The sequence below is a fragment of the Trichechus manatus genome, unplaced genomic scaffold, assembly GCF_000243295.1.
Source record: "Trichechus manatus latirostris isolate Lorelei unplaced genomic scaffold, TriManLat1.0 scaffold00157, whole genome shotgun sequence".
In the NCBI taxonomy this organism is placed as follows: domain Eukaryota; kingdom Metazoa; phylum Chordata; class Mammalia; order Sirenia; family Trichechidae; genus Trichechus; species Trichechus manatus.
The window spans coordinates 3200913-3227358 of record NW_004444093.1 but is presented as its reverse complement, the minus strand read 5'-3'; the positions used below and the strand labels follow the sequence as shown (position 1 = coordinate 3227358).

General features: G+C 58.9%; 2 protein-coding genes across 2 annotated transcripts in view; one reads left to right on the top strand and one right to left on the bottom strand.

The window, feature by feature from the left end:
* Positions 1-26446, bottom strand: part of RSPH14 (radial spoke head 14 homolog) — a 73262-nt gene that overhangs the window by 34069 nt on the left and 12747 nt on the right. The gene's annotated exons all lie outside the window — the stretch shown is intronic.
* GNAZ (G protein subunit alpha z) lies at positions 183-25957 on the top strand. The gene is made up of 2 exons (XM_004386173.1): positions 183-946; positions 25463-25957. Exons 1-2 carry the CDS (start codon positions 224-226, stop codon positions 25805-25807), a joined length of 1068 nt encoding a protein of 355 aa, XP_004386230.1. The 5' UTR covers positions 183-223; the 3' UTR covers positions 25808-25957.

The window sequence follows — 26446 nt, the reverse complement described above, 5'->3', positions numbered from 1 at the left end:
GTACATCATGCTCACCAGAGCCGAGGCACAAGCCAGGGGCTGCAGCGCAGCCTGGCTGTGACCGCCACCCAGCACTGATCTCAGCACGGTCCCACTGTCCCCACCGAGTGCACCAGCCCACATCTCCACACCCCTCACGCTCCATCCGGGCTGGTGACCAGGCAGAGCAGGTGCGAGGAGAGACGCCACCCGTGCTCTGTGGCCGGCCTGCTGCTGCCGGATCATGGGATGTCGGCAAAGCTCTGAGGAGAAGGAGGCGGCACGGCGGTCCCGGCGGATCGACCGCCACCTGCGCTCGGAGAGCCAGAGACAGCGCCGCGAGATCAAGCTACTCCTGCTGGGCACCAGCAACTCCGGCAAGAGCACCATTGTCAAGCAGATGAAGATCATTCACAGCGGGGGCTTCAACCTGGAGGCCTGCAAGGAATACAAGCCACTCATCATCTACAATGCCATTGACTCGCTGACCCGCATCATCCGTGCCCTGGCTGCTCTTCGCATCGACTTCCACAACCCTGACCGCGCCTACGATGCTGTGCAGCTCTTCGCGCTGACAGGCCCCGCAGAGAGCAAGGGCGAGATCACGCCCGAGTTGCTGGGCGTCATGCGGCGGCTATGGGCCGACCCAGGGGCACAGGCTTGCTTCGGCCGCTCCAGTGAGTACCACCTGGAGGACAATGCAGCCTACTACCTGAACGACCTGGAGCGCATTGCCGCGCCCGACTACATCCCCACTGTCGAGGACATCCTCCGTTCCCGGGACATGACCACGGGCATCGTGGAGAACAAGTTCACCTTCAAGGAGCTCACATTCAAGATGGTGGATGTGGGCGGGCAGCGCTCAGAGCGCAAGAAGTGGATCCATTGCTTCGAGGGTGTCACGGCCATCATCTTCTGTGTCGAGCTCAGCGGCTACGACCTGAAGCTCTACGAAGACAACCAGACGGTGAGTGGGCCCCTCCCCTCATACAGATGCAGCCCTCAGCGGTGCTTAGCCCAGGTGTCTTCCACTGTGTTTTTCATTGTTGGCTCGTGGAAGGCAGGTGGGCATGTGGTGCATTGCAGGCGGAGGAAGCTGGGTCAGAGGTGAGCAGGCTGAGCCAATCCCGCTCGTCCACTGCCCGAGGCAGGGTACCCCACCTCCCTTGTACAGATGTGATCCCCTGTGAGGAGGTGTGGAGCAGCGAGGCCGGTGTCCTCGGGGACCACTGCTGCTGTCAGGGCACCTACCCCCGAGGGAGGAGGGAGCCTGGTGGACAGGATCTCTCCCTGTGAGACCAGCTCTCAGCAGCCACCCCAGCATGGCAGGTCTCAAGGGACTGCCACACCCTGGGCTCTACGGAGGGAGGGCCCACGTCACCTCAGCCTCAGTCCAGTGAGCAGCTGCTGGGGGCAGGGGCCCTAGACTGGATCTGCAAGATGCACTCCACACCTGCTGGGCAGCCGGCTCCTGGCCCATGGAGAGCAGTCTGGCAGGGTCTGGTGATGGCAGGAAGAATGCTGTCAGTGGGGGTGAGTGTGTTCTTCCACGAGCCCAAAGAAGGGACCCCTGGCCCACGGGGGCTGGGGAAGGCGTCCAATGAGGAGGAAAGGAAGCTGGGACCCCAAGGAGCAGAGTCCACAGGGTGAGGTGGGAGGGGCCACCAGGTGCATGGGATTGGCGGCTCCACCGTGGATGAGGGGACAAGCTCAGACCAGGCAGGCAGTGGCTGGCCTTGCAATGTATTGCTGGTCCACCCAGTGGCTCTGCAAGTTTACAAAGCTCCTATTGTGGACCAGGTCTGCAGCCTGGTCTTAACCCTGAGTGTCTAGGGCGATGGGGTTAAGAACTGTCAAGAAGGCATCACCGGGAGCGGGAATCAGGCCCTGACAAGGGGGTGTGGGCAGTGCACTGTGGGCCCTACTGAGGCAGGAGACCCAGCGCACGTGGTGGGGTGGTGGTGGAGGCCTGTGTATCCAGATGGGGTAGGCGTGGCAAGGCCAGGATGATGAGGCTAGCCCACCGTGGGCCTTCCCCTTTGGCAGAGTTTTGAGCCAAGCAGGGGCACTAAGCAAGGAAGACCCAGAGTCTGCCCTGAACAGACCTTTAATATGGGGCAGGGGGCGGCAAACAGTGCCCCTTGCAGAGCTGTAAATAGTGTGCTGTGGGGGTGTCCAGGGGTCAGGAGGCAGTGGGTGGGCGGGGGAGGAAAGGTCATGCTCCTGGGGCTCCCACGGTGCAGGGAGGGCAGGAGGGCAGGCTCATGGCAGGTGTGCTCGGCGCTGTGACAGTGTCCCGGGGCAAGGGGAGCTGGGTGTGGGCACCATGTCCACTGAAGGGGTGGGGAGGTCTTCGGCCAGTAGGCCTGCCAGAGCTTGTCAGTTGAGGGCTGAGCCCCTCCTGGTTTCTCCAACCGCCCCCACTTTCACATATGCTGGTTCTGGGTGTTGGGGGCTCCCCAGTTGGTGAGTGCAACCTGGGTCACTGGCACAGCATCACGGTAGGTAGAGGGGCTGTGACTGACCCTTGGGGAATGGGGCTTGGCCAGGGGTGTTCACAGCTGCTCCTTTCCCCTGCATCCCCTGGGGCAGCCTCATCCGTCATCCCCAGGATGGGCATGGTGGATCCCCTTGGCACCGGGGCCTGTCCTCCAGCACCACTGTAGGCAGTGCTTTGCCGTAAGACTGCCCACAGGTATGCCAGAGCCCAGGGGCAGGACACCAGCACCCTGAGTTGGCCTGTGTTCCCAGGGGACATTGGACATGTCCCCTGCTCTCTGAGCCTCTTGACATGGAGGCAGCCTGGAGGTCTCAGGGATGGGCCCAGCCAGGCCTTTGAGCACATGGCCACCCTGCTCTCAGCCCCTTGCCCCGACCCAGCCCAGGCACCCAGGCACCCTTGACCACGTCCTTCCTTAAGGATGGTGCCCGCTCAGTATGAGTGAGCTTCCGGGGCAAGTGACGGGCCACACCTGGTCAGGCTGGCTGGGTGGGTGGGCAGGGCCGCTTGTCTCTACCCTCCTGCTGACCTCCTGGGGGTCGCCAGGCTCCCGGCCACTTGGGGCATTTCAAAGGCCTGCACCCCTAGCACCCTGCTCTCTGCAGGCCTAGGGAAATGGTTGTTCACCAGAAAATAAAATTCTCTATGAGAAATTCCAGCAAGGCTAGAAATTCACTGGATTCCAGATAGTTTTGACCTTTAATGTTTTACCAGTAATGTCCTGGGATGAAAAACAAATAAGCTGCCTAGGAAAGACTATATTCTCCCGTGATTCCTATAGCCACCTGAGGTGGGACACCCATCTGGGAGGGCCTGCAGCCTGCCAGCCTCCTCCCCCAGTGCCACTGCCCTCCCACCAGGCCCCTGGAGGAGCACTGGACCGAGTGAGGGGCTGGGCCTATGTGCCCAGTGGGCACGGTGCTGGAGGGGAAAGCATGGGGGCCCCAGCTGTCCTTACGGTTCTGCCAGGCAAGAAAAGCCATGCTGACTGTGCAGACACCCATGAGCTCCTTTAGAGCTTGCCCCGCCCTCGTTTCGGCCCATCTATCCCCCAGCCCCACCCCGCCGTTTACATCAGCGTGTTGCCAAGGAGAGCACCAGGACCCAGGCTTATGGGCATGGAGGGTGCCACAAGCACAGGGGGCACCTGTAGGGGAAGGGTGGGTTCCAGCCCCACGAGCCATGGAGACATGCGGACATAGTGAAGGTCTCCTGGTTCTCGGTCCTCAGTTCTGCCAGGACCAACCGCCACAGTCCTAGCAGGGGCCCAGTGGCTCCATGGCCATGGGCCGCACCATCCCTGCTGTGGGCTCCCCTGCAGCACTGGAGGCTCAGCGTGCTTAATAATGCACCAGGGTTTCTCTCTGGGTGTGCAGAGTGCTCAGCAGTGTCACCTGACTGGCCCTGTTGTCCCTGTGTCACAGTGGGGCAAAGAGCCCAGGTACCTTCACCCCGTCCCTGCCCTATCAGAGCTGCTCCCGCTCCAGAACTGCCTGCAGATTCCTGGTAGCCTGTCCCAGGGCTTCCCCAGGAGGTGGAGGCTTCAGCAGGGCCGCTCAGTGACAGTGGGGGAGCAGCTCCAACAGGTCTCCTCCTGGCTGCTGGCTCACATGGGGCCCAAGCCCCCTCTGCAGGGCATTAGCATGGAGTCCACTCACAGAGGGGCATTTCTAGCCCTGGAGGACTATGGGAAAGGAGGAGACATGGAGCTGCTGGCACCACCTGCCCAGGTGCTGCTGACCAGGGCCTGTGCCCTCAGATCTTGCTGCCCTGAGGGCCTCCTCACCCATGCCCTGCATGAACCCTTGCTAGGGATCTTGGAGTGGTATGGCGTGGTGCTGGGTCAGCTCACAGGTACTTCTGGCCACCTCAAGGCAGAGGATGCGTCACCTGGACAGATTGAAAGGCCTGTCCTAAAGTGCCAGTGTACCCTCACTTGCAAACCCATGGAGCACTCACTGCCCGTTCCCTGGAGTCATTGCATCCCAGCCTGGCCACGCCTGCTGTGTGCCTGCTGGGCCCAGGTAGGGCTTGAGGAGGGACCCCATGGGGCAGGGGGAGAGGGAAAACAATTACACATGGCAGTCACGGCTTTGTCTCCACAAACCCTGGTCTTGCCAGGCCCCAGAGTCATGGCAGCTTAGGAAGCCCATCCCTTCTCAGGGAGCTGGTGGCAGTAGCCCCTGGGGCAGTCCACCATTTGCTTTTATCCAGGACCAACTGTGGCCTCTTGTGGGGCCCCACAGGTGGTTTGGGCTCCACCTGGTATCCTACTTCTGATACAAGAGATAGCTGGTCAGAACATGTGTTGGAGATCCCCAGGGATGGGGATACAGGGACATGCCCTGGGGGCAGGTTCTGGAGCCAGCCACTGCTCCAGCAGCCCAGCCCCCCAATCACCTCTGCCCAGCACTGCTACGGCCCCCAGGGCAGCCCCTGACCCACCAGCCTGTGTAGTGTGCTCTAGGTGAGGGGCCAGGTATGAGGTAGGGGCTCAGCAGATGTTTGTGGCATGGGCAGGAGGCGGAGGGCATGGAGAGAGCCCAGTTCCAGAGCTCTGGCTTCCAGATACAGAGCTTCTGGGACATTCAGCCCTCTCAGGAGTGTGTAGAGCTGGGCCCTGATGGAGCGTGGGGCTCCAGGCCCTGACAGGGTTACAGTTTCTTGGTTACAGGGGGACGTGCAGCCCACACAGGTCACCGTCAAGAGCAGCTTCCTCCATTTCTTCTGAGGGCAGGGCTGTTTCTCACCCACCTCCATGCAGTGGCTTCCGGTCCTGTGCTGTTGTTGTTAGGTGCCATCAAGTCAGCTCCAACTCATGGCATCCTCATGTGCAACAGAACAAAACATTGCCTGGTCCTGAGCCATCCTCACGATCATTGGTATGTTTGAGTCCATTGTTGCTGCTATTTTGTCAGCCTATCTTATGGAGGATTTTCCTCACCTTCGCTGAACCTCTGCTTTACCAAACGTGATGTCCTTTTTTAGCGATTGGTCTTTCCTGATGATGTGTCTAAAATAAGCGAGCCAAAATCTAGCCATCCTTGCTTCTAAGGAGTATTTTGGCTGTATTTCTTTCAGGACTGATTTGTTTGTTCTTTGCCATCACCATAGCTCAGATACATCAATTCTTCTGTCTTCCTTTTTCATTGCCAGTTTCCACGGGCATATGATGATCCTTGCGCTTATTAGGTCAAATGTCAACCAAACATTTACATTTTTTACGTTTATGTCAGCTTGATTTATGTTTTTAGGAATTTGATGAGCTATATGACATCTTGTTAGTAACTAAAGTCTGCCACGGTGGGAGTAATTATACCACAGAAATGAGTAAACACTACGAATCAGCCCCTCTGCCCTGCCTAGGCAGTTGTTGAGCATTTGCCAGCACACCACAGTGAGTCCTGACTCCTAGCCAAGGGCCTGTGAGGCCAGGCTCGCTGACTGGTGACCAACCACACCTCCTGCCTCCTGGCCCCTCGGATTCCTCAGTGCCTCCAGTGCTGCCTTATGCTCATGCATCACTTCTCTCTGCGTCCATCCCATTGAAGGTGGCTTGCGGAGTGAGCTCCACACTCGCCCAGGCCCCAGAGAAGTCTTCTGCACAGAGAAGCGTTAGAGTACTGACTGTGTCCCTCCCAGCCAGCTGTGGTGGCTTGTCTCTTCCTGTCTGAGGGACAAGCCCTTGTGATGTTCACGCAGGAAACACTCATGATGCTCCTGCTGTGCGTGGCCTGGGTCCAGGGACAAATGGTTGTGCTCCTTTCTTCTGGGTAGCTGGGAGGGCCGATGGGCTTTCCCAGCACTGTTCCCCCTGCCTGTGCCCGGTGGGCCGGTCTGCGCCGTCCTGCCGTGCACGCCCCTGCTGAGCCCTCTCACAGCCTGCAAGGCTGCTTGTCCTGGCCCAGAGGAGCCAGAAGGGCCCTCTCTGCCCCAGAGACCAACTGGTAGGAGAGCAGGGGGCCCATTGTTGGGGAGTAGGGTCTGGCAGATTGGTCTGGATCCTGCAGGATCCACCTGGCATGCGGGAGCCATGTGGGCCACGGTGCTGTGTGGGCTGTACGGGCGCCCTATGGGCTGTGGGGCCGTGGGGGCACGTGGTACTAAGGGGCCACGTGGGGCACAGGACTGTGGGGGTGCCTTGTAGGCCGTGAGGCTGTGGGGGCCATGTCATACGCAGGGGCCACGTGGTATGCGAGACTGTGTGGGGCATGGGGCCATGGGTGGCCACATGGGCACCATGTTGGCTGTGAAGGGCCACGTGGGGACATAGAGGCCATTGGGCTTTGGGGCCATGTGGGTCATGGGGGCCACGTGGGATGCAGGGCTGTGTGGGCTGTGGGGCTGTGTGGGATGTAGGGGCCCGTATGGGATATGGGGCCATGTGGAGCACCAGTACTAACTGCTGTTCAGGACATGGAAAGCACATATGGCCGGATGCCTGCAGAGGGGCAGGGGGTTGCCAGCACAACCAGTGTGGGGCTTTGTCACCCCATTTCACAAATACAGAAGCTGGTACTCAGACCTGTGAGCCACGCAGCTCACCCTGCAGAGCTAGGGCTGCATCCAGGTCTGTGACTCTTGTGTGCTCTCCATTCTGCCACATGATCAGTCACTCTGGATAATGATGATATTGCTGCTCCAGCTGGCAGTCTCCATGCGACCTTACGAGAGCTTCAGGGCAGAGTGCTTCCCAGCCTCACGCCCACACAACTGGCTCTGGTCAGCGGGGTAATTCATTTCCTGAACGCATTAGCTCTGCTCGCTAGGCACACATTGAAACAGCCATATTTTAAGACACAGATTAGTATTGTTTTAGAGGATTCATGTAATCTGAGAACTGGAGAACAATTTCCCAGTTATCAAGAGCAGACTCCCAGTGGGGCTGAGGGCCCTGGAGACCACACTGGTGTAGGGGTGGGGTGGGGGATGCTCACCCAGGCTGTCTCACAACTGGCCTGGACAACACCAAGGACACACCGAGGACAGTGTGGGGGTGATTGGGACCCATGAGGCACCGAGGTCTGCCCTGTGGGGTAGAACCACTTCTGTGCTGATAAGACATTGGCTCTTCCTTATCCCTCTGTGGGGCTCCCCAAGGGCCCTGGCTCTGACATCTAGAGTTTATGGGGGGATTGGAAGGGCTGTCAGCCAGGGGAAGAGCCCCTGGCATATGGGTGACCCTGGTGTCAGCCGACACAGTGATTGAAGGGTGCCCCTTCTCCCTGGTACCAGGGACTCCTCCACCCCAGTTTAGACACTGGCTGAGCATGTGGCTCCAACTGGACGTGCATCCTCATACCCAGAGGACCAATCAGAGCTGCATGGGGGCCGAGGCTGCAGCTCATTCTAATTCCCTCTTCACTGCACCCCCGAGGTTGCTGCTTTCGCAGCTCAGCACCTTCTCTGATTTCATTCATAAACCCAGTCAGTAGGGCCTGGGCCTGGTGTCCTACGGTACCTGGCAGAGACCAGACTGAGCTACTGCCTCTCACACTTTGCCTGGCCTGCAGTGACCCCATCAGCCTCAGAAGGCTGAGGGTCCTGACTGAGGAGGCCCAGAGCCCCCAGGCCAGCTAGACTTCAGCTGGAGGAGTGACCATGTGCAAGTCCCGTCCTCTTTCAGGCCTTGTGGCCTCCCTCACAGGCCACAAGCCTCCTCACAGGGCCACACATCTCCCCTCACAGGGCACACACAGCCTCCTCACAGGGCCACACGTTTCCCCTCACAGGGCACACAGTCTGCCTCTCAGGCCCACTTGGCTTCCCTCACAGGCCACACGTCCCCTCTCAGTTCACACGGCTTCCCTCTCAGGCCCACTTGGCCTCCCTCACAGGCCACATGTCCCCTCTCAGTTCACACAGCTTCCCTCATAGGCCACATGGCCTCCTCGTCAGGCCACACGTCTCCCCTCACAGGGCATACGGCCTCCTTCTCAGTCCCACAAGGCCTCCTTCCGTGGCCCACACGGCCTTCTTGCAGAGCCACATGTCCTTCCCCACAGGTCACATGTCTCCACTCGCAGGCCACATGGCCTTCCTTAGAGGGCCACATAGCCTCCTTGTGGAGCCACACAGACTCTTGAACAGGCCCACATGGCCTCCTCCTAGGGCCAGACTCCGAAGAGGGCCACATGGCCTCAACAGGAGAAGTTAAAAGTTGGGAGCTATATAATCTTAGACCAGCTCAACATTCCCTGGAAGCTGCAGGCCCTGGCTTCTGTGCCCCAGGGCTCCAGGAAACCAGGTCTATGGCTAATTACTGCCTATTGGGTGAAAAGCTAAACCCTGGTGGCATAGTGGTTAAGAGCTACAGATGCAAACCAAAAGGTCAGCAGTTTGAATCCACCAGGCACTCCTTGGAAACTCTATGGGACAGTTCTACTCTGTCCTATAGGGTCACTATGAGTCAGAATCGACTTGACGGCAACTCATCTGATTTTGTTTTTGGTGAGTGAAGAGCTAAGGAAAGAACACTGGAAACGGCTGGCGCTATCTAAAAGGCAGACCCTGAAGCAGGCTGTAGTTCTTGGGTAGTTTCCCCACTCCTCTTCTGGCAGGAAAGAAGTCGGAGGGGAGAGGTTCAAGGAGGGCCATGTGAGGTGAGATAAGACAGAACCTGCTCACACAGCCCTGCAGGGCTCTGAGTTTGAACAGCACGTGTACTGGTTACACCTTGGCCTCCTTGTCTGTAGGGTTGGCCTGGGGCTGAGAGAATAAAAGTCACATATGAAAGAAACACGGGCACTTCCTCTGCCCTTCTGCAGCTGTGACTGAGTGTGACCCTCAGGACAGAAGGACAGTCATGATGACATCTCCTGTGCTTGGCCAGTACCCCTGAGCTCCGGGTCCAGACTCGGGTGAAGGAGAGCGGGTCTTGGCATTCAGACCCCGAGGGGCTCAGGCAGATCAGCGAGCCTCTCCTGGCCCAGAGGCCAAACCAGAAAAATGAGGTGACCCTACCTGGGTCGGTGCCGGAAAGGTGATGTGGGGAGAGGCGTGTGGGCCTGCAGGAGTGTGGCGCCCACCTTCCTTCGCCACCTGCCTCCCATTAAATCTCCACCTCCTGAGAAACGACTGCCTGCGGCTCTCCCAGGACAGGAGAGCATTGAGTCTCTGCACAGCCCGGGCCTCTGAAGCCAGCGCACCCACTGCACGGTGCTGACAGAGCCCAGCCCCAGGGCACTCTGAGCGGGGGGTGGGGGAGCAGGCAGGTCTCTTCCTGACCTTGGTGCTTGTCACAGGTGGAGCCTGTCCCACAGACACACCCCAAGGCCTGCTTGGGCCGGTCCCACAGGACACAGCATCAAGAAGGAATGCCATGCTTTGTCAGATGCCAGCACAGGGTGACAGCCTCCTGTAGCTAGGGTCTGGTGGAGGGCCTGGCATGGCCCTCAGCAAGGGCACAGGGACACACCTGGACCTACTCAGAACATGTTCCTCCAGGGGCATCCCAGCAGCTTGATGGTGGTAAAGTTGATGGTGGTTATCTGTGGCAGAACTGAGGGACCAGGGTGGTGCCGTCAGCGGTGAGGCTGTGCTTGCCTGTGGGGCATGCGGCACTAAGTGTTCTTGTCTAGCCTGTGTCTTTTTCAGTTGCTGATCACAACCCACCCACGAGATGGGCTTTTGACCCACCAGGAGGTTGAAGTCTGCAGTTGAACATGGTAGCCTGGGGGTGGTCTGAATCTAAACCTCCATCGCCATCCAGAGGGTTTCATCTGAGAGTCGTCAGATTGGAGCAGGGCACCCTGAAGGCCTAGGAGGGACAAGAAGTCCCGGAGTCCTGGGCGGGGCCGTGAGCATTCTCGATCCGCTCAGAGCTTCCTTGCAACTGGCCAGGGGTTGGATGTGGACGTGCTGTGGCCAGGCTGCAGCCCCGCAACCAGCAGTGAGGACGCGAGCACCTTGCTGAGCAGCAGGCAGGTGTCAGGCTCCGGGCTCCAGAGGCTTGTCCAGGAAGGGCTCCTTGCATGTGGTTTCCTTGCACGCCTATGCCAGCAGCCCTGGCCTGCACGCCCTGTCAGTGATGACAGTGGGTTTTGATCCAGCTAGGCAATGCTCAGCACACAGACAGGACACAGAAATGGCATCTCCTTCTGGCCATGTGGGGCGCATGGGGGCGAGGCGAGAGAGAAGCTGGGACCATAGCCAGAGTAGGCGTCCCACCAACCCACCCACTGGGGACCCAGGACAGGGTGCCCACAGCCCTTCAGAGTGAGTACTCCCAGAGTCTCCATGCATCCCTAAGGTCACTGCTTAGTGCACGTGGTGCCCACTGCCATGTCATACAGGCCCCAGCCCTCCCCGGGGACTACGGACCTCTGGGTTGGATAGGTCCCTTTGGCTGTAAGATCTGTGAGTGTTGTTCTGAGACTCAGTGAGAGCAAAAGGCAGATCAGGGCAGGAATGTCTGGGTGCTGGACTGCGCGGAAAGACGCAGCACCACAGTGCAAGGCTCAGCACAGCTCAGCCCCTGAGACAGTACTGTGGGCTAGTGAAGGCATTCTGGGTGCAGCGCTGCCCCGGCTGACTCAGGGGCCAGGGCCCTGGTGAGGTTGTGAGCCCCACGTTCACTGGGCTGCTCAGGCCCAGTCTGCCTAGCACCCACTCCGGGCCCTCCCCAGCTCCTGAGGAGTTAGGGCCATTCGTGAGGTCCATGCTGGGCACAAAGCTGTTGAGCAGGGGGTTGTGGTTGACATAAACTCAGTGAAAGAGGCAGTGGATGGGGATAGTCTGCACAGAGCCTTACCCAGCAAACACCAGTGGAGGTGACATTGGCTATATCAGCTGCCACGCTGAGAGCCAAGTTGACCTCATGCCTATGAGGCTGCACTGGTTCTAGCTCTGGGCTGGGCACCATGGGAGACAGCAGGAATTGGGGCATGGTCCCTCCTCTCCAGGGGCATGGAGGACAGACGAGGGCAGGGCAGGAGGCCAGCCAGGCACCTTGGCGGGCATGTGTATACCCCTACCCATGGCATAGAGAGAACCACATTCCAAGAACAATGTGCCAGGCAGCAAAGCCAGTCTTTCTGACCTGGAGGTCCCTACTTCCCCCTGAGGGGACCTCCTGTGCCCCCTGAGGGGGATGCCCACATCAACCCCTTAGGGGGACCCCCCACTGCCCCCAAGGGGGACCCCGGCTGCCCCTGCCCAGGACACAGGCAGCCCGCTTGCTGTTTAGGGTCCTCCCAGCCTCTCTCATGCCCATCCATGGGAGAACCAGGGACCAGCAGAAGGGACGGGAGGTGGGGTGCTTCAGCTGGGCACCACAGCGCAAGGCAGGAAGTGGCCCCCAGTGTTCCTTGCAGGTCCAGATGTGAGTGACGGCTGTCAGGGCCTGCATTAGGGTTGCACTGGCAGCAGCCTGTTATCTTGTTTAAACAGCCCTTGCTGTTTAAAGTGGCAGCTCGGCTAGCGCAATTGTCACTGGATGTGGGGAGAGTGAAGATGCGGGGGCACGGGCTACAAGAGGCCCTGACTTCGGCACTGGTCGGAACCCACTTCCACCCCCGCTGAGCCCTATCTGTCACTGGCCCGAGAATTGGGGCTCTGGGATGGTCAGTGGCAGAGCCGCCATGGGGCAGGACTGGGAGAATGAGAGGTGACAGTGAGACGTGTGAGATGTTCCCCAGGGAAGGGAGGCCAAGGTATCTGCGGCACTGGCTCTGCCACAGTGAGTTGCTAATCTTTCTGGGCCACTCACTAATCTGTACTTTCATCAGGCGGGTCCTGGGGTCAGGGCTGTTTGCAGGGGTGGCTGCTGACTGGGCTGGGGGCAGGAGCCAGGGTGGCTCAACATGCACAGGCCACAGGCCAGACAACTGCCGGAGCAGCCGGGCCTCTCCATATAGTACCTGGGCTGACCACAGTGCTGACACATGAAAACAAGCCCCGAGGGGGCCTCCACCTGGTGCAGGACCAGATGGCCCTGGCCACTTAAGGCCGGAAGAGCTCCTGCTCATTGTTCTGCCAGATGACCCGGTGGGCGTGGGACCCTGTTGGCCTTGAGCCCATACCACCAAGACCAGCCCCCGCCCATTGCTGGGCCTGGGCAGCTTCCCTGTGGGATGGGACCCAGGCAGCTGAAGCCTGCAGCTGGGCACACAAGGAAGAGTGTGGGCCCCCACACCACCCCTGAGCTCTGCCCTCACACATGGTGGCTGGGCCTACAGAAGGTGCCCTAGGGCCCACAGCTCCCTGGGCTGGGCATGGGGCAGCATCTGACAAATAGTAAGTGGTGAACAGGGAGAACAGGGTCTGGTGGCGGTGAAAGCTTTGCAAAGGATGGAAAGAAGGGGTTAAGGTGGTGACTAGAATGTTCTTAGCTAGTCAGGGAAAGCCTAGGAGCTGACCAGCCACAGCAATACCAGGACAGAGCCATTTGAGCAGAAGGGGCAGCACAGCAACTGTCCATGTGAGGAGGAAGAAGCCAGCAGGACCAGGCTGGGGAGGGACGGCACAAGGTAAGGCGTTGGCTGAGGACGGGGAACCACTGGGAGGTTATGTGCAGAGGAGGAAGGTGACCCAATGGGCTGTTTGAAGGGACCATGGTGGGGCCACAGGGGGAGTCTAGGAGCAGGGAGAAGGGGGTCCCAGGAGAGAGAATGGAGTGCTATTCGCAGGATGGACACAGTCAGGCCCCACAGCCTGTCCTGGGCCCTTGTCTGGGCCCCGGCCTGGCAGCTCCTTCGGTCAGCCCAGTGCTGCCTCCTCCTGCAATACATTGGCTCTTGTGCCTGCAGACATTGCCACCACCACCTCCCTGTGTCCCCTGCCCTGGCCTGCATGGCATGGTGCTGGCCTCTGCATTTGTTTCCTTCTGCCTTGCTGGACAGTTGGTGGCACACATGTCCTCTCCCCTGGGGTCTTTGTTCTCTGTACATGAGGCAGAAGAGTACTCTGAGTGCAGTGGGAACTTGTGGGGTCTACGGGTAACCAAGGGCCTGCCCTGCGCAGAGCAGAGGGGCCAGAAGATGGGGTCTATGAGTGACCAGGCACCTGCCCAGGGGCAGCATGGAGCTGCCAGAAGGGAGGCCAGGTTGCATCTCTGTGCTGAGCCCAGACGGCTGCCCTCCCCGGAGTCAAGGATGGTGCCTGGTGGGGGACACAGTACGTCAGAGGTGGCCTCTATGGCTGGCTCAGCCCACAGCTTTTGCATTGTTGGCTGTAACCTCATTTCTACTGGGACTCACTTCAGGATAGCCCCAAATCACTGCCGTCTCATGGCCACCAGTACCCAAGAGTTAATGGAAGTTCAAGTTCGACGAGCACCCAAGGCACCCAGCAGGATCTGGCTCCAAGAGGTGGCCTTTCCACAGGGTGGGTGGGCAGGCAGCACTCAGAGATAAGGAGCGTGACTGGGTGCCCCATGACCACCCGCTCAGCCTCCACCTGTACGTGTCTGCCTGCCCTCCCAAAGGCTCAGCCACTGCTCCATCCAGGCTGTCCCCCACGTGTCACCCAGAGGGTCCCCTAAAGCTGAAGTGAGTAGGAGAATGGGGGCTGATGGGTGAGTGGCATGTGCTGAGCAGCGTGTGGACCCCAAGAGTTCAGGGCCCAGGGATGTGATGTGTGAGAGGCAGGGCTGTGCCCTGGGTCCCTGCATCCCAATGGAAGCTACTCACCCTTAAGCCTTGGGCTCCTAGCCCTCTTCCTGCTGCTCTGTGGCTGAATTGTTTTGGGAGTGGGTGGCCCTCAGCTTGACCCCCCCACCCCCATGCTGCCTCCCCACGCTGTCCCTATAGACCAGCTCTGGGGACATAGGGCTCATTTCACTATTAATCCAATTCCTAGCCATGAGGGTAGCCTCAGGTCTGTAGGAGGAAGGGGAGCGCACTAACCAGATTGATCTGGAAGTAACCCCAGTCTCTGGCCCTGTCCCCAGATGCTGCCTGTTTCCTGAGGCCATGGAGAGATGACCAGGCCAAGGGCAGGCTCAGGCAGTCGGGGCCTCTCAGGACAGGATGGGGGCTCCCCCGAGCTGTTTCCCCATCTGTGAACAGGATGTTGTAAGGAGCCAGTGAAGGGAATAGGCCTGCCTGGAGGACTCAGCGCCATCCCCTCCCTGTGACATTGAGGGTCCCTTCAGCCCCGTCTCAGAGACAGCTGGATGGCATCAGGGCACCTTGGCAGCACCATGCACAGCAAGGAAGTCAAGGCCCACAGCCACTGGGGGCAGCAGAGAAGCTAACATGGCCTCAGGGTGATGAGGGTGAGACACCCTAGCACTCCCATGCCCGGAGCTCCGCACATCCCCACCACCACCTCCCACATCCAGCACTCCCCATGCCTCCCACCACCACCTCCCACACCCGTGGTGCTCCCCACACCCCGTGCTCTCCATGCACCAAGTGCTCCCAAAGCCCTGCCCCTTCACCACTCTGCAGACTCCCACTACTGCCCCACCCACAGTGCTCCACCCAGGAGTCAGAACAAGAAGGCCTGCCCCTCTTCCCTGACCACTGCCCTGTCCCTTGGGACTGAGTCAAGCCAGGGAGGGACAACAGGGCTCCCCCAGCCCCATGGCTTACCCCGGCCCTGGCCAGGCTTCGTGCCCAACAAGGAGGGAGTCACAGCTCCTCCTGCCTGCTGTACTGTTGTGCGTGGCTCTGGGAGGATGGCTTCCCTTGTTGTCATGGAAATAGTGGGTGTGCTAAATATCTGGTGAGAAACTCAGCAGAGTCAGCAGCTGCCTAGGGCCATGTCCACGCTGTCCTCTGGAGTGCACTGGGGTGAGCGGAGTGGACAAGGCCCTGCCCTCAGTGCCTTTTCCCAGGTGGCAACGTCAGGAGGGAGAGGACTTGGGTTCCAGCAGGTGACAGTAGCCAGGCTACCTGGGGAGACCCGGCACCCCACCTGTGAGCATGAACAGAGATGCTGCCCCCTACACTTCCACCCACTCCGTGCTGAGCCTTTCTTAGAAGGCAGCCTGCTGTGTGTATTTGCCATCTGCCACCTTTCTGTTCCTCCCTCACTGTCACTCTACACACACCATGGCTCCTTGAAGGCAGCCAGAGTGTCAAATGCCCCCCACGGGCAGGTCCAAGGAGCGGGGTGGGGAGAGGTGGCCCCGCGGCCATCCACTGGGCAGGGTGTGGCCAGGTCTGAAGGCCAGGGAGAGGTGGTGCGCAGATACAGGTACCCCAAGGCGAAGGGAGACTGGATAAGCCTGTGTGCAGGGATTGGCCCAGCACTGCACCCATGTCTAGGAGGATGGGGGCTACATCCAGAAGGTGCCAGGAAAGCCCTCTCCAAGGAGGGATTTGGGAGGGATGCCCCAGAGCCCTGGGCCAGACAGGCACTTGGCAGTGCCAGCCACAGACACCAACCTGCTCCTGCCCCCGCCCCCCAGGGCCATTGTGGCCGGAACCACATGACTACCTAGTAAGCTGTTGGCTCATGGAGCCAGGGCCCACTGGGGCGCTGGGAGGAGCGGTGCCCAGGCCTTGCTGAGGCTTATATCAAACAAGGTCTGGTGCTAGGCCCTGTCCGTGAAGCCGGCCAGATCACACACTGGCACAGACTTAGGGCAGCACAGTGCTGGGCAGAAGCACCTCTGGGCCCGGCCCTTTCTTGACCGCCCTGGTCTCTAACATCCCCAGATGCCTGCAGGAACAGACTGTAATCTGAGTGCTCCAGATCATTTCCAACCAGAGACCTAGATCCTGGAAGACGGCGCCAGGCACATCCTGCGAAGTTAGGGAGACCAGCCCGGGTACAGCACCCTGGGTCCTGTCCTCTTGTGGCCCGTGCCCTCTTCTGGCTTCCATCTCCTCATCTGCAGACCACACTGGGTCCCAGGAAACAGTAGGCACTGCTCCTGGTGTGCTCAGGGAGCACTGGGTGGACCAGGAGGTCCCCTCCCCAGCGACGCAGAATCACTCCCCTGTCGTTCCGAGGGGCTCTTCCCTGGTCAAGGGGCTCCTCCCTGGCTGGCCCCAGGGGGCCATAGACCCTGGCTTTGCCTGGGTGCCTCTATAGGAAGCAGAAGAGGGGTTCCCTAGCCTCCTTGCCACCTACCCACATACCAGGCTCTGGGGCTCTGCCCACAGGTCATCTGCCTGGAGGGGGCCATGTGGTAAAGCGCCTCTTCCTGCAAGGACAGGGTACGTAAGGTTGAGTTGAATCCTGAAGAGATGAGGCCATGCTGGGCAAAGTGGGGGAGGTTTCCAGGAAGAGGGGAGAGCACATGCTGAGGCCCTGAGGCAGCGGCGCTGCTCCGCTAAGAGAGCAGAAACTGCACAGAGTGACGGGGCCTGTCAGGGGATGGAACAGTGTGCCAGGGCAGACTCTGCAGCATAGAAGACTCTGTGGGTGAGATGTGACCACAGGAACAAGGAGGCAGCCAGAGCATCGGGATCTAGACTTTGAAGGGGCCTCAAAAGACAGTGGTGGGTGGAGGGTAGGCCAGGGCTAGGGCCTCCAGCTGCGCCTGCTCCAGGGGGCCTCACACAACCCTTCTGGGGCAAGAACTCAGCATCTTGACAGCAGAACCTGGTGCCCAGCTTCCCATCATCCCATGGGAGCCATGCACTTCACGCAGTGGAAGGCAGCCCCTGCCCTTGCACTGGGGCCCATGAGGGTTTCCCCAGCAGCCTGTCCAGGGGCCGAGCCTGACCAGGAGGGTAGGGCCAGGTGCTCCACAACATCACAAGTGACCACTGTTGCCCTGAGGAAGGAGGGTGGAGATCTTGAGCTGGTTCTTTGTGGAAATGCACCTAGTGATACTTTGTGTCAGGTGAGACCTGGCTGGCCTGGCACCCTCTCCCACCCTCCAGCCCAGCTGGCCCCAGCCACACATGCTCCTGTGGCACCAGCCCTCCTCCATGCCTCCGTGGGTCATCGTCCTGCCAGGCCATCACAGCCAGGCCCCCAGCCACCGCACCAGCCCATTGGAAACGCCGCCTCCCTCAGGGACAGCCCCCCAGCCTACCAAGGCACATGGGTAGGGTCTTCATACCCTCCTCTTGCAAAGTTTCCACCCGAGTCCTGGCTTGAGGTGGCTGCTTTCTGGACAGGCCTGGCCTCTCCCCATGGAGTGTAGCCTGGGTCCTCCGAGGGCCATTAGCGCACCTGCTGCTGCCTCCTGTAGCTCTGCACCCCTCACCCCAAAGACCACTTTCCTCTTTGGAGACAAAGAACAAGCTGTTTCCCTGAGTGACTGACCACCTGTGGCTGTACCCAGCCCTGTCCTCACCCCATTCCACAGTCACAGACCCTCAAACACAGGTGTGGGCATCACAGGTGCCCCCTGCCCCCACCCCATGCTCCTTTGTGTTCCCTCTGGGCCTGGGTCTGAGAGAGAGGCAGCTCACCTGCTCTCACTGAAGAAGTGCCCAGACTCCCCCCTCATCAAGGCTTGGGTGGGGGCAGGGTAAGCTAGGGAGACCGTGGATGCCCTGAGCACAAGGCTCCAGGCCTCCCCTCTTCTGCTTAGGACTGGTGGAGCAGCTGCTCCGGTGGGTATAGGGGTGGGGCAGTCCACACAACACTGAGGACAGACCCCAGACTGCTGGCCAGGTGCATCATCACCCGGTGTCAGCAGGACCCTCGCCTCTTGAGCCACACCCCACGGGCTCATGGGACCACGCATTTGGCACCCCTATACCCCACCACAGAGGAGGGCCAGTGGTTTAGCTCTTGCTTTGTAAAGGCTCCAACTTGACATCTAGCCCCATACAGAGCCCCTGTGTGATCCCCTTGACCTTGTAGCCTGGCACTGCCAGGCAGCTGCACTGCCTGGGCCTCTCCAGCACCCTCAGAGCCTGGCACTCTGTTTCCCTGGCCAGGCCTCGCGGGGTAAGTGGAGCCTGTTCATCTGCACAGCCTAGCCCACAGCCCCACTTGGCCTGGGAAGTGCTGAGTTCACAGTTCCCCTGGACACATGCTGCAGAGTCAGCAGCAGGCTTTTCACCAGCGGGTAGGCAAGGGCTTCCCAGACCACAACAGCTGAGAAGTAGCTGTACAGATGAGAAAACAGGCCCAGATGGGTCCGAGCTTTCTGGGCTCTGGAGCCCCAAGCAGCTGAGCCAGGCTGACTTCTCGGGACTCCTGGGCCAGGCTGCTCCCAGGTGCAGTGCCGTGTATCTGGCTTCAAAGGTCGAGGTCAGGGAGCCCAGAGGGAGGTGTTCCCTGCCAACATCATGCCCAGAGGGCACATGGGCCCGGCCCCACAGCCCTGTCCAGTACCCTTCCCAGCATCCACGCTGTGCCTCCCCACTACACCTCCCCACCCTCCAGGACTCAGTTGAAACAGCCTTACTCTGGGAAGCCTCCCCTACCCCGCCCCACCTGAGTGTCATCTGCTCCCCACTGTGGTCCTGCAGTGCCACTTTTATCATCTCAGTGTCGCGCCAGTGTTGAGATGTCCGATGCTAGCAGTTATCGTGTGCCTGGGGCAGGCTGGCACAGACTGAGTGCTACACGTAGTCACGTTTCACCCCCAGCCACCTTATGGGGGAGGTGTGCTTACAGTGTCCACTGTACAGGTGGGGAAACAAAGGCACGAGAACGTTGAGCCTCCTGGACCCACCCCACAGATGCCACACCAGCTCTCCCCATTTCATCCTGCCCAGGGCATGGGGTAGTGTTGGGTCAGCCCCAGAGGTCCCACTCTTGGCAAGCAAGGCACTTGTCTCCCAGCCTGCCTGGAACAGGTCTCACACAGGACACCTGAGTGTGTCTGCCCAGGGAGGCAAGGTAAGGGGTGCTGGAGTATCCAGGTCAGAGCTCAAGCTGGTTCTGCAAAGAGCTAAAACCTGTGGGACCTGAGGCCTGGGACCCCTGTGCTATGGCCATGGCAGGCCCTGCCCTGGGACATGGTGGTGTGTGAGTGGACAAGAGACAGGATGAGTGAGCACAGAGCTTTAGAGCCGGACACCACACACAGCACACCCCAGTCCAAGTGACCCACAAGTGCAGGGTGGGGCTCTCCCTGGCTATGGGGTGATGAGGCTTTCGTCGATGGCGTGTTCAACACGTCAGTGTTTGCATCTGACCTTGGGCTGCATTGGCGGGGCAGGGAGGTAACGGTCTACCACCTCTGAGTGTGGGTCCATACGAGAGACGAGAGGGCGGTTGGGGAGGGGTGAGCTGGACCAGAGTCCCAGGGGGACTGCCTCAGGGAACTTGGAGTGGGCTGCAATGTGAGGCCCCTCCCCAGCCCTGTTCCACCTTGCTGAGGGGCCCAGCCTGGTCTGTCCCCTCTCTTGTATTTGGAGCCATCTGGGCCTCCACAGAGAGCTAGGGGAGCTTCCTGCAAGGTGTCAGGCAGGGCCAGGGGGCCAGGTACAGCAGCCCCTTGCTGGAGCTGGCTTTGGGGGAATGAATGAGGCAGAGCCAGAGGTGCTACAGCATGTGTGATGATACCCTGGTGGCAGGCAAGAAGGCCCCATGTGCCCACAGGCACTAGCAGACCTGGGGCTGGGGTTGGGACAGAGGTGTTGGTGCCCCTGCCACCCCAAGAGTTTGGAAAGGCTGGCCAGATTGCATCTCCAGAGCCCAGCCCTGTCTACCTCCATCCACTGAGCTGCCCTGTGGTCAAGCATGTGCCCTTCGACCTGCAGTGCTGGGGTGGACAGAGGTGGAATGGGATGCCAGGGCTGGGCCATGAAGTGCGGTGTAGAAGAGCACCATGGGGCAGGCCAGCAGCTTGGGCCCTCCTCACGCCAGTGCCTTTGTTCCTCTCAAGAGTCCTGCCTGTGGGCACCATGGTCATCCCCATTTTACAGATGAGGAAACAGGGCCCAGAGAACAGAAACGATTTCTCTAACGTGCACAGGCACTGGTGGCAATCATCAGCCCGGGTCTCCAACCTGCCCTATGCACATAGCCGGAGGCCTTTGTGGAGGCAGCAGGACAGGGCCACAGCCAGCCTAACCACACCCTGCTGACCCAACGCAGGCTCCTGTCTGTGCTCCAGTTCCAGTTTACCCTGGCTACAGCCTCCATGGAATGTCTTTCAAGGAGCTGTCCCCATAGGTGCACCAAGTGAAGGCCCCGCTGTGATGCCCCAGGCCAAGGGCAGACAGCACTAAGCAGGGACTCCACCACAGGCCAGCAAGCTGATAGCCCTTGAGGTGGGTCATCAGGTCCAGCCCCTCCTGTTGTTGAGGAGGAAGCAGAGGCCCAGGTGGCAGCACCCTGACGCTGGCCTGGGATGAAGTCCACTTAGCGCATCGTGTAATTTGGACATGCTTGAACAGAGCCTCCTCCCTCTCAGCATGCCGAGGACAGCATCTCCATACCCTACAGCAGCTGCAGGCTCACCTGCCGTGCCCAGCCCCTGCCCACTGCCCCCCCCCCCCCCCCAGGTGACTAGCAAGGTGTGTTACAAGCTGCTGGTGTCTCCCTCCAAGCGGCAAGATCCCCGGCTCTGACGGAGCTGTTTGGTCTGTCATTCACGTAATGAATGTGCAGATGCCCCAGACTCAAAACAGCATGGTCCTTTTTTTCAAGGACCTATGACTAGGTGTCGGGGCTGCAGGCCGCGTGGGCCACTGTGAGGGTGATGAGTCGGGTACACTGCAGCCACACAGCTGGGACCTGGGGTTTCTCAGGGTTGGCCCCCGCTTCCTGAGGCCCCCTCACACCTCCAAGGGGCAGGCAGGTCTCTGGCTTGGGGACACTCCCAGGACCTTGGCTGCTGGCCTACAGGCAGCCACGCTACCACGCAGCCGACCCCAGTTCAGCACCTCCTCTACCTCCAAAGCCCCAAGCCACTGGGCCGACTGGCACATCCACACCCTTGTATCACTGGCCTGCTGGTGGAACTGCAGCAGCCCACTCCCGGGCCTCCCAGCACACAGGCCCCCTCGTGGTATTGGCACAGTGCAGCTGTAGTGAACACTCAACCAGCTTCCACCACTGTGCAAACGAGGTAGTGCAGTGCAACGGCACACTTACAGGTGCTTCCCACACCAGGCCCCCCAGTGGCTGTTCACACCCCACCACAGAGCTGGCTGGGCCCAGCCGAGAGGGGGAGATGGGGAGGGGGACCAGGCTTCGACACATGGAAGTTTTGTTATTCTTTGATGCTCCTTATTCCCCAGGCGGCAGCAGCTTTGTGAGGGCCAATGTGGTCCTCACGGTTTGTCCCAAGGACAGAGAGGGGAGACCAGGAATCCCGAGCCCCAAACTCAGCCAGGCCAGAGGAGTTTGGGAGTACGTGGACCGAGGGAGGGGGTCCTAGCGCAGGGCTGCCCATCTTTCACCCTGACAGGCCGGCAAGGGCTACCCCACCTCATCCCCCTCAACAGCCCAATGTTACAGGTGCACAAGTTTCTGCAATTGCCAGCAAAGGATCACAGTTCAGAGGGGTTCCAGTGTCCAGGGCCTGAGCCCAGCAGGGTGAGCAACACGGTTCAGACAGGGCAGCAGGGGCACAGGACTTGTGGGAACTATGGGGAGGGGCTGGTCACTGGGGCCAGAGGTCAGGAGTCCTGGGCGAGTGCCGAGCTAGAGAGTCCAGAGCTCTGTAGGGTCTGGGCCAGGGCCAGCAAGCTGGGTGGAAAGAATGGGCATGGCAGCTCTCTGTGGGATTCATAAGAGTATCTTGTCACAGGGGACCTAGGAGGTGGGGTCTGTCACAGGAATGGGGTTGTTGGGCCATTTGGGGGGTTGTTTAGCCTGTGTGAAGAGGACAGATCAGACCTGAGCACTGTGTTCCCGTCGGGTCAGAGGGCATATCCAGGGCAAGACCCACAGCAAGGCGAGGGGCACCCCTTCCCAACGGCCTGAATCCAGAATGGGCAGTTGAGCGAGCAAAGGCCCCTGCCCCATGAGCAAGCCTGCATGCCAGAGATCTGCACACGTGTGTGCACAGCATGTACACACCCACACATGTACACACGTGGGCACTCATTGACACATACATGCGTACAGACATACTGACACATGCACACTCATACCACACACACATATACACATACCGACACTCACACGCGGGGACCAGGCTGGCCCTGCTCCCCTACAGCTCAGATGGCAGGCTCCAGGCCCCTACAAGTCCTCCAGAAGAGTTTTCTTTGAGAGGACTGCAGCCTAGGAACACTGAGATGCTGAAGCAACCTCCTCACACACGACACCTGAGGGGTTGAATGGGATCTGTGTAGACTCAGCAGGAGGGAGCGCTGGGATGGCCCTGTGGGTCACACTAGCTTTCCTGCAGTCACCTGGGACGGCCCTTCAAGCTCAGTAGCTGGGTTTCCCTGCACGTGCTTCCCTAACAGCACCTGCTGGCTCGTGGACCCTGTGTGGCCACTTCAGCATATAGGGGCCTCCTGCCTTTCCTTGTCCCCAGACTCCCCTGGGCTGAGCTGAATGCAGCCTCCCATCTCGTCCCTACCCCGAGTGGCCCCACAGGCCTACACTGTCCACACATTTACCATCCCCACATGGACCCCACGGCTCAGGGCTCCCATCTGGAGCTTGGTCCCCGGCATCCTGTCCATTTGCTGTGGGTGGGCTCCCAGCCTGAGCACCAGCACTGTGGGGAGGGGTCCTGCCTCCTGTCTCGCAGCAGAAGGGCCAGCCACCCTGAGACCTGAGACCACTCTGCTTTTAAAGTTGCCAGGGTTCTTGAGCTCATTCTGAAGGAGGAACAAGACTGGCTTGAGAGAGTGCAGTCTCCCAGGTGAGCGCAGGCTACCTCTCCATTGCCAGGAAATGGCAGGCACCTCTAGGTGTCCCCCGCCACCTTGTTCTTCCTCAACAGATGCCGCGAGAGCTTCTGCCTCAGAGAACGCACAGTGGGGTATCAGCTAGCACCCCCTGGGCACATCCCACGTGGGGATTCGAGAGAGGAGTGTCAGCTGGCATCCCCCAGGCACACTCTGCCTGGACCACCTCCTTTGGGTCAGCAGTACTGCCCTTCTGCCCTGCAGAGACAGTGAGCCAGAGCTCCTGCTGTGGGATGTGGAACACATCTCCTGTCTCCAGGCCTCAGTCTTCATCTGTACAGTGGGAGCAGGGTGGTGTGAGGATTTGCAAGCCGGCACATGTTGGCACCTCACATCCATGCATTTGTGTCCACCATCATCATGACTACGTTGTTGGCGAGATAAAACCTGGTTGGAAAAGTCTTAGGTATGAACCTCAGATTTAAACCTAAACTGGTTTCAGACTTTGTCCAGATATGTGGCTCATTCATTTCAATGTAAAACGGCAGCAGTCATCAGAAGTAGTTCGTGCTAGCTATTCCTTCTAGAAGTTAGAATTGTTAGTATTGTGGGGACAACAGAGGGCTTGGGGGCCAGAAAAAAAACTATGTTGTTGTTGTTTGTTGCTGTTGAGTTGGCTCCGATTCATAGCAACCTTACATATCACAGAATGAAATGTTGCCCAGTCCTGTGCCATCTTCATGATCATTGGTATGTTTAAGTCCATTGTTGAGGCTATTGTGTCAGTCCATCTCGTTGAAGGTTTCCCTCATTTTTGCTGACCCTCCACTTTACCAACCATGATAGTCTTTTCTAGTGATTGGTCTTTGCTGATGACATATCCAAAGTAAATAAGCCAAAGTCTCACCATCCTCACTTCTAAGGAGCATTCTGGTTGTATTTCTTCTAAGACTGATTTGCTTTTTCTTCTGTCAGTCCACAGTATATACAATATTCTTCACTAACACAAAAGTTTGAACACATCAACTCTTCTTCAGTCTTCCTTATTCAATGTCCAACTTTTGCATGCATATGAGGCAATTGAAAAAGACCATGGCTTGGTCAGGCATACCATAGTCATCAAAAAGACGTTTTTGCTTTTTAACACTTTAAACAGGTCTTTTATAACAGATTTGCCCAATGCAGTAACGTTGTTTGATTTCTTGACTGCTGCTTCCATGTATATTGATTGTATATCCAAGTAGAATGAAATCATTGACAACTTCAGTTTCTTCACCGTTTATCATGATGTTGCTTATTGGTCCAGTTGTGAGGATTTTCATTTTCGTTACATCCAGGTGTAATCCACATTGAAGGCTGACATTGCATGACACACCTTAAAAACCCATCATTGCTATAACACATGTAAGGTCCTTACAAAGAGGAAGGTTAAAGAAGGACTGGGCGCCAAATGACAGACTTGGAGGCTATGCTCTCTGGTGGTGCTGTGCCCCATAGTGATGGAGCTATGCCCCATGGTGGTGGTGCTGTGCTCTGTGGTTGTGCCACGCCCCGTGGTGGTGGGCAATGCTGCTTCTTGGGCTATCCTCCTCAAAATCTCTGTGTTGCCTGAGCCAGGGCTCAGTGGAGACCGCAGGCAGTACAGGTCACATGGCCCCATCCTCAGCAGAGAGCAGGAGCGGATGCACCATGCACCTCTTGCCAAGTGCACACACACCGGGGAGGGGAGAGGGTGCCCAGTCCTGGTATCTTTGGTGCAGATGCACAGCAGTCACCCTCTCAAGAGACTATGGCTAAGGATGGAGGAGACCCCACACAGGACCAAGGTTCAGAGAGACTGGAACAAACCCCAGGAGGCTGGAGCTGGTGGGGTGGAGGCTGTGCACGCTCACATGAGGAAGATGTGACCTCACAGCAGTGCACATAGAAGACTGAACCTCCATGTGTGGGCAGGGCCACTGGGTCTGGGTGGCAGAGATGATGGTCGGCCTCGGGGGTATGGTCAGTGATGCCCAGAGGCATCCAGGGCAACCAGGTGTGACCACAGTGCAACAACCTTGGGGTTATGGTTGGTGATGCGCACGTCCTGGAGGGGAGGGGGCCATGCATGGCCAGGGGTGACCACAGCATGACAACCTCAGGGGTGTGGTTGGTGATGCCCAGGTCCCAGAGGGGAGAGGGCCATGTGTGGCACAGCTGAAGCCTGGAGCCACATGTTGAGGTCACTGACCAACCTGTGCCAACATGTGCAGCTCTCAGGGTGATGAGGCGGTGTCCAGTCTGTCCAGGGCCCCAGAGCCTGCAGGAGGAAGTGAGAGGTTTGGGTCTCTCCTGCCCCAACTAACGCAGCCTCTCCCCGCAGAGCCGGATGGCCGAGAGCCTGCGCCTCTTCGACTCCATCTGCAACAACAACTGGTTCATCAACACCTCACTCATCCTTTTCCTCAACAAGAAGGACCTGCTGGCAGAGAAGATCCGGCGCATCCCACTCACTGTCTGCTTCCCCGAGTACCACGGCCAGAACACCTACGAGGAGGCAGCTGTCTACATCCAGCGGCAGTTCGAGGATCTGAACCGCAACAAGGAGACCAAGGAGATCTACTCCCACTTTACCTGCGCCACCGACACCAGCAACATCCAGTTCGTGTTTGACGCCGTGACTGATGTCATCATCCAGAATAACCTCAAGTACATAGGCCTCTGCTGAGGGCCACCAGCTATGGAGCCACCGGGTCACACCCCACACACAGGAGGCCTAGCTGGGGCAGGCATGGGCCCTCCTCAGCCCACCTTCCCGCAAACATAACTAATTGTGGATAGAATGCTGAATAGGTAGGCACACATGCACATGCACACATACATGCACACACGTATACATGCACACACATGCATATGCATACATGCACACGTTTGGAGATGTCCCCCACAGTGCTGAGATCCCTTGAAGATTTGGGAAGCATCACCAAGTTCACCACAAGCCCACCTGCCTGTTCACTCTGCCTTCCCGGCCCCCGCTTGGCACAGGGTCAGCATCGGACTGCTGGGGACAAGCAGCTGCCAGGAGGTGGCTCCAGCCTGCATTCCAGACCAAGGACCTTGCAGCTGACCAGGAGGGAGGCCCAGAACAAGGGGTCTGTGCCTTTTCTCCCCATGGCGCCTGCCAGCCTACATGTGTGCACTGCATCAGCTCGCTGTGGGCACATGGCCTCCAGAGCCAGGGTGCAAGAAGGCTGGCCTCAGGCCATGCTTCGTTCCTCTTAAACAGCTTCAAAATATGCAGCAAAAACCAACATGATAAAACAAGTTTGAGACGATTTCTTTCAAATTAGGCCGACTGGGATCCAGC

Excerpts from the sequence above, each read along its gene's own strand:
- GNAZ (XM_004386173.1), top strand. The coding sequence starts at position 224 with ATGGGATGTCGGCAAAGCTCTGAGGAGAAGGAGGCGGCACGGCGGTCC. Across the intron at positions 947-25,462 it reads TCTACGAAGACAACCAGACG|AGCCGGATGGCCGAGAGCCT; the intron begins GTGAGTGGGCCC and ends CTCTCCCCGCAG.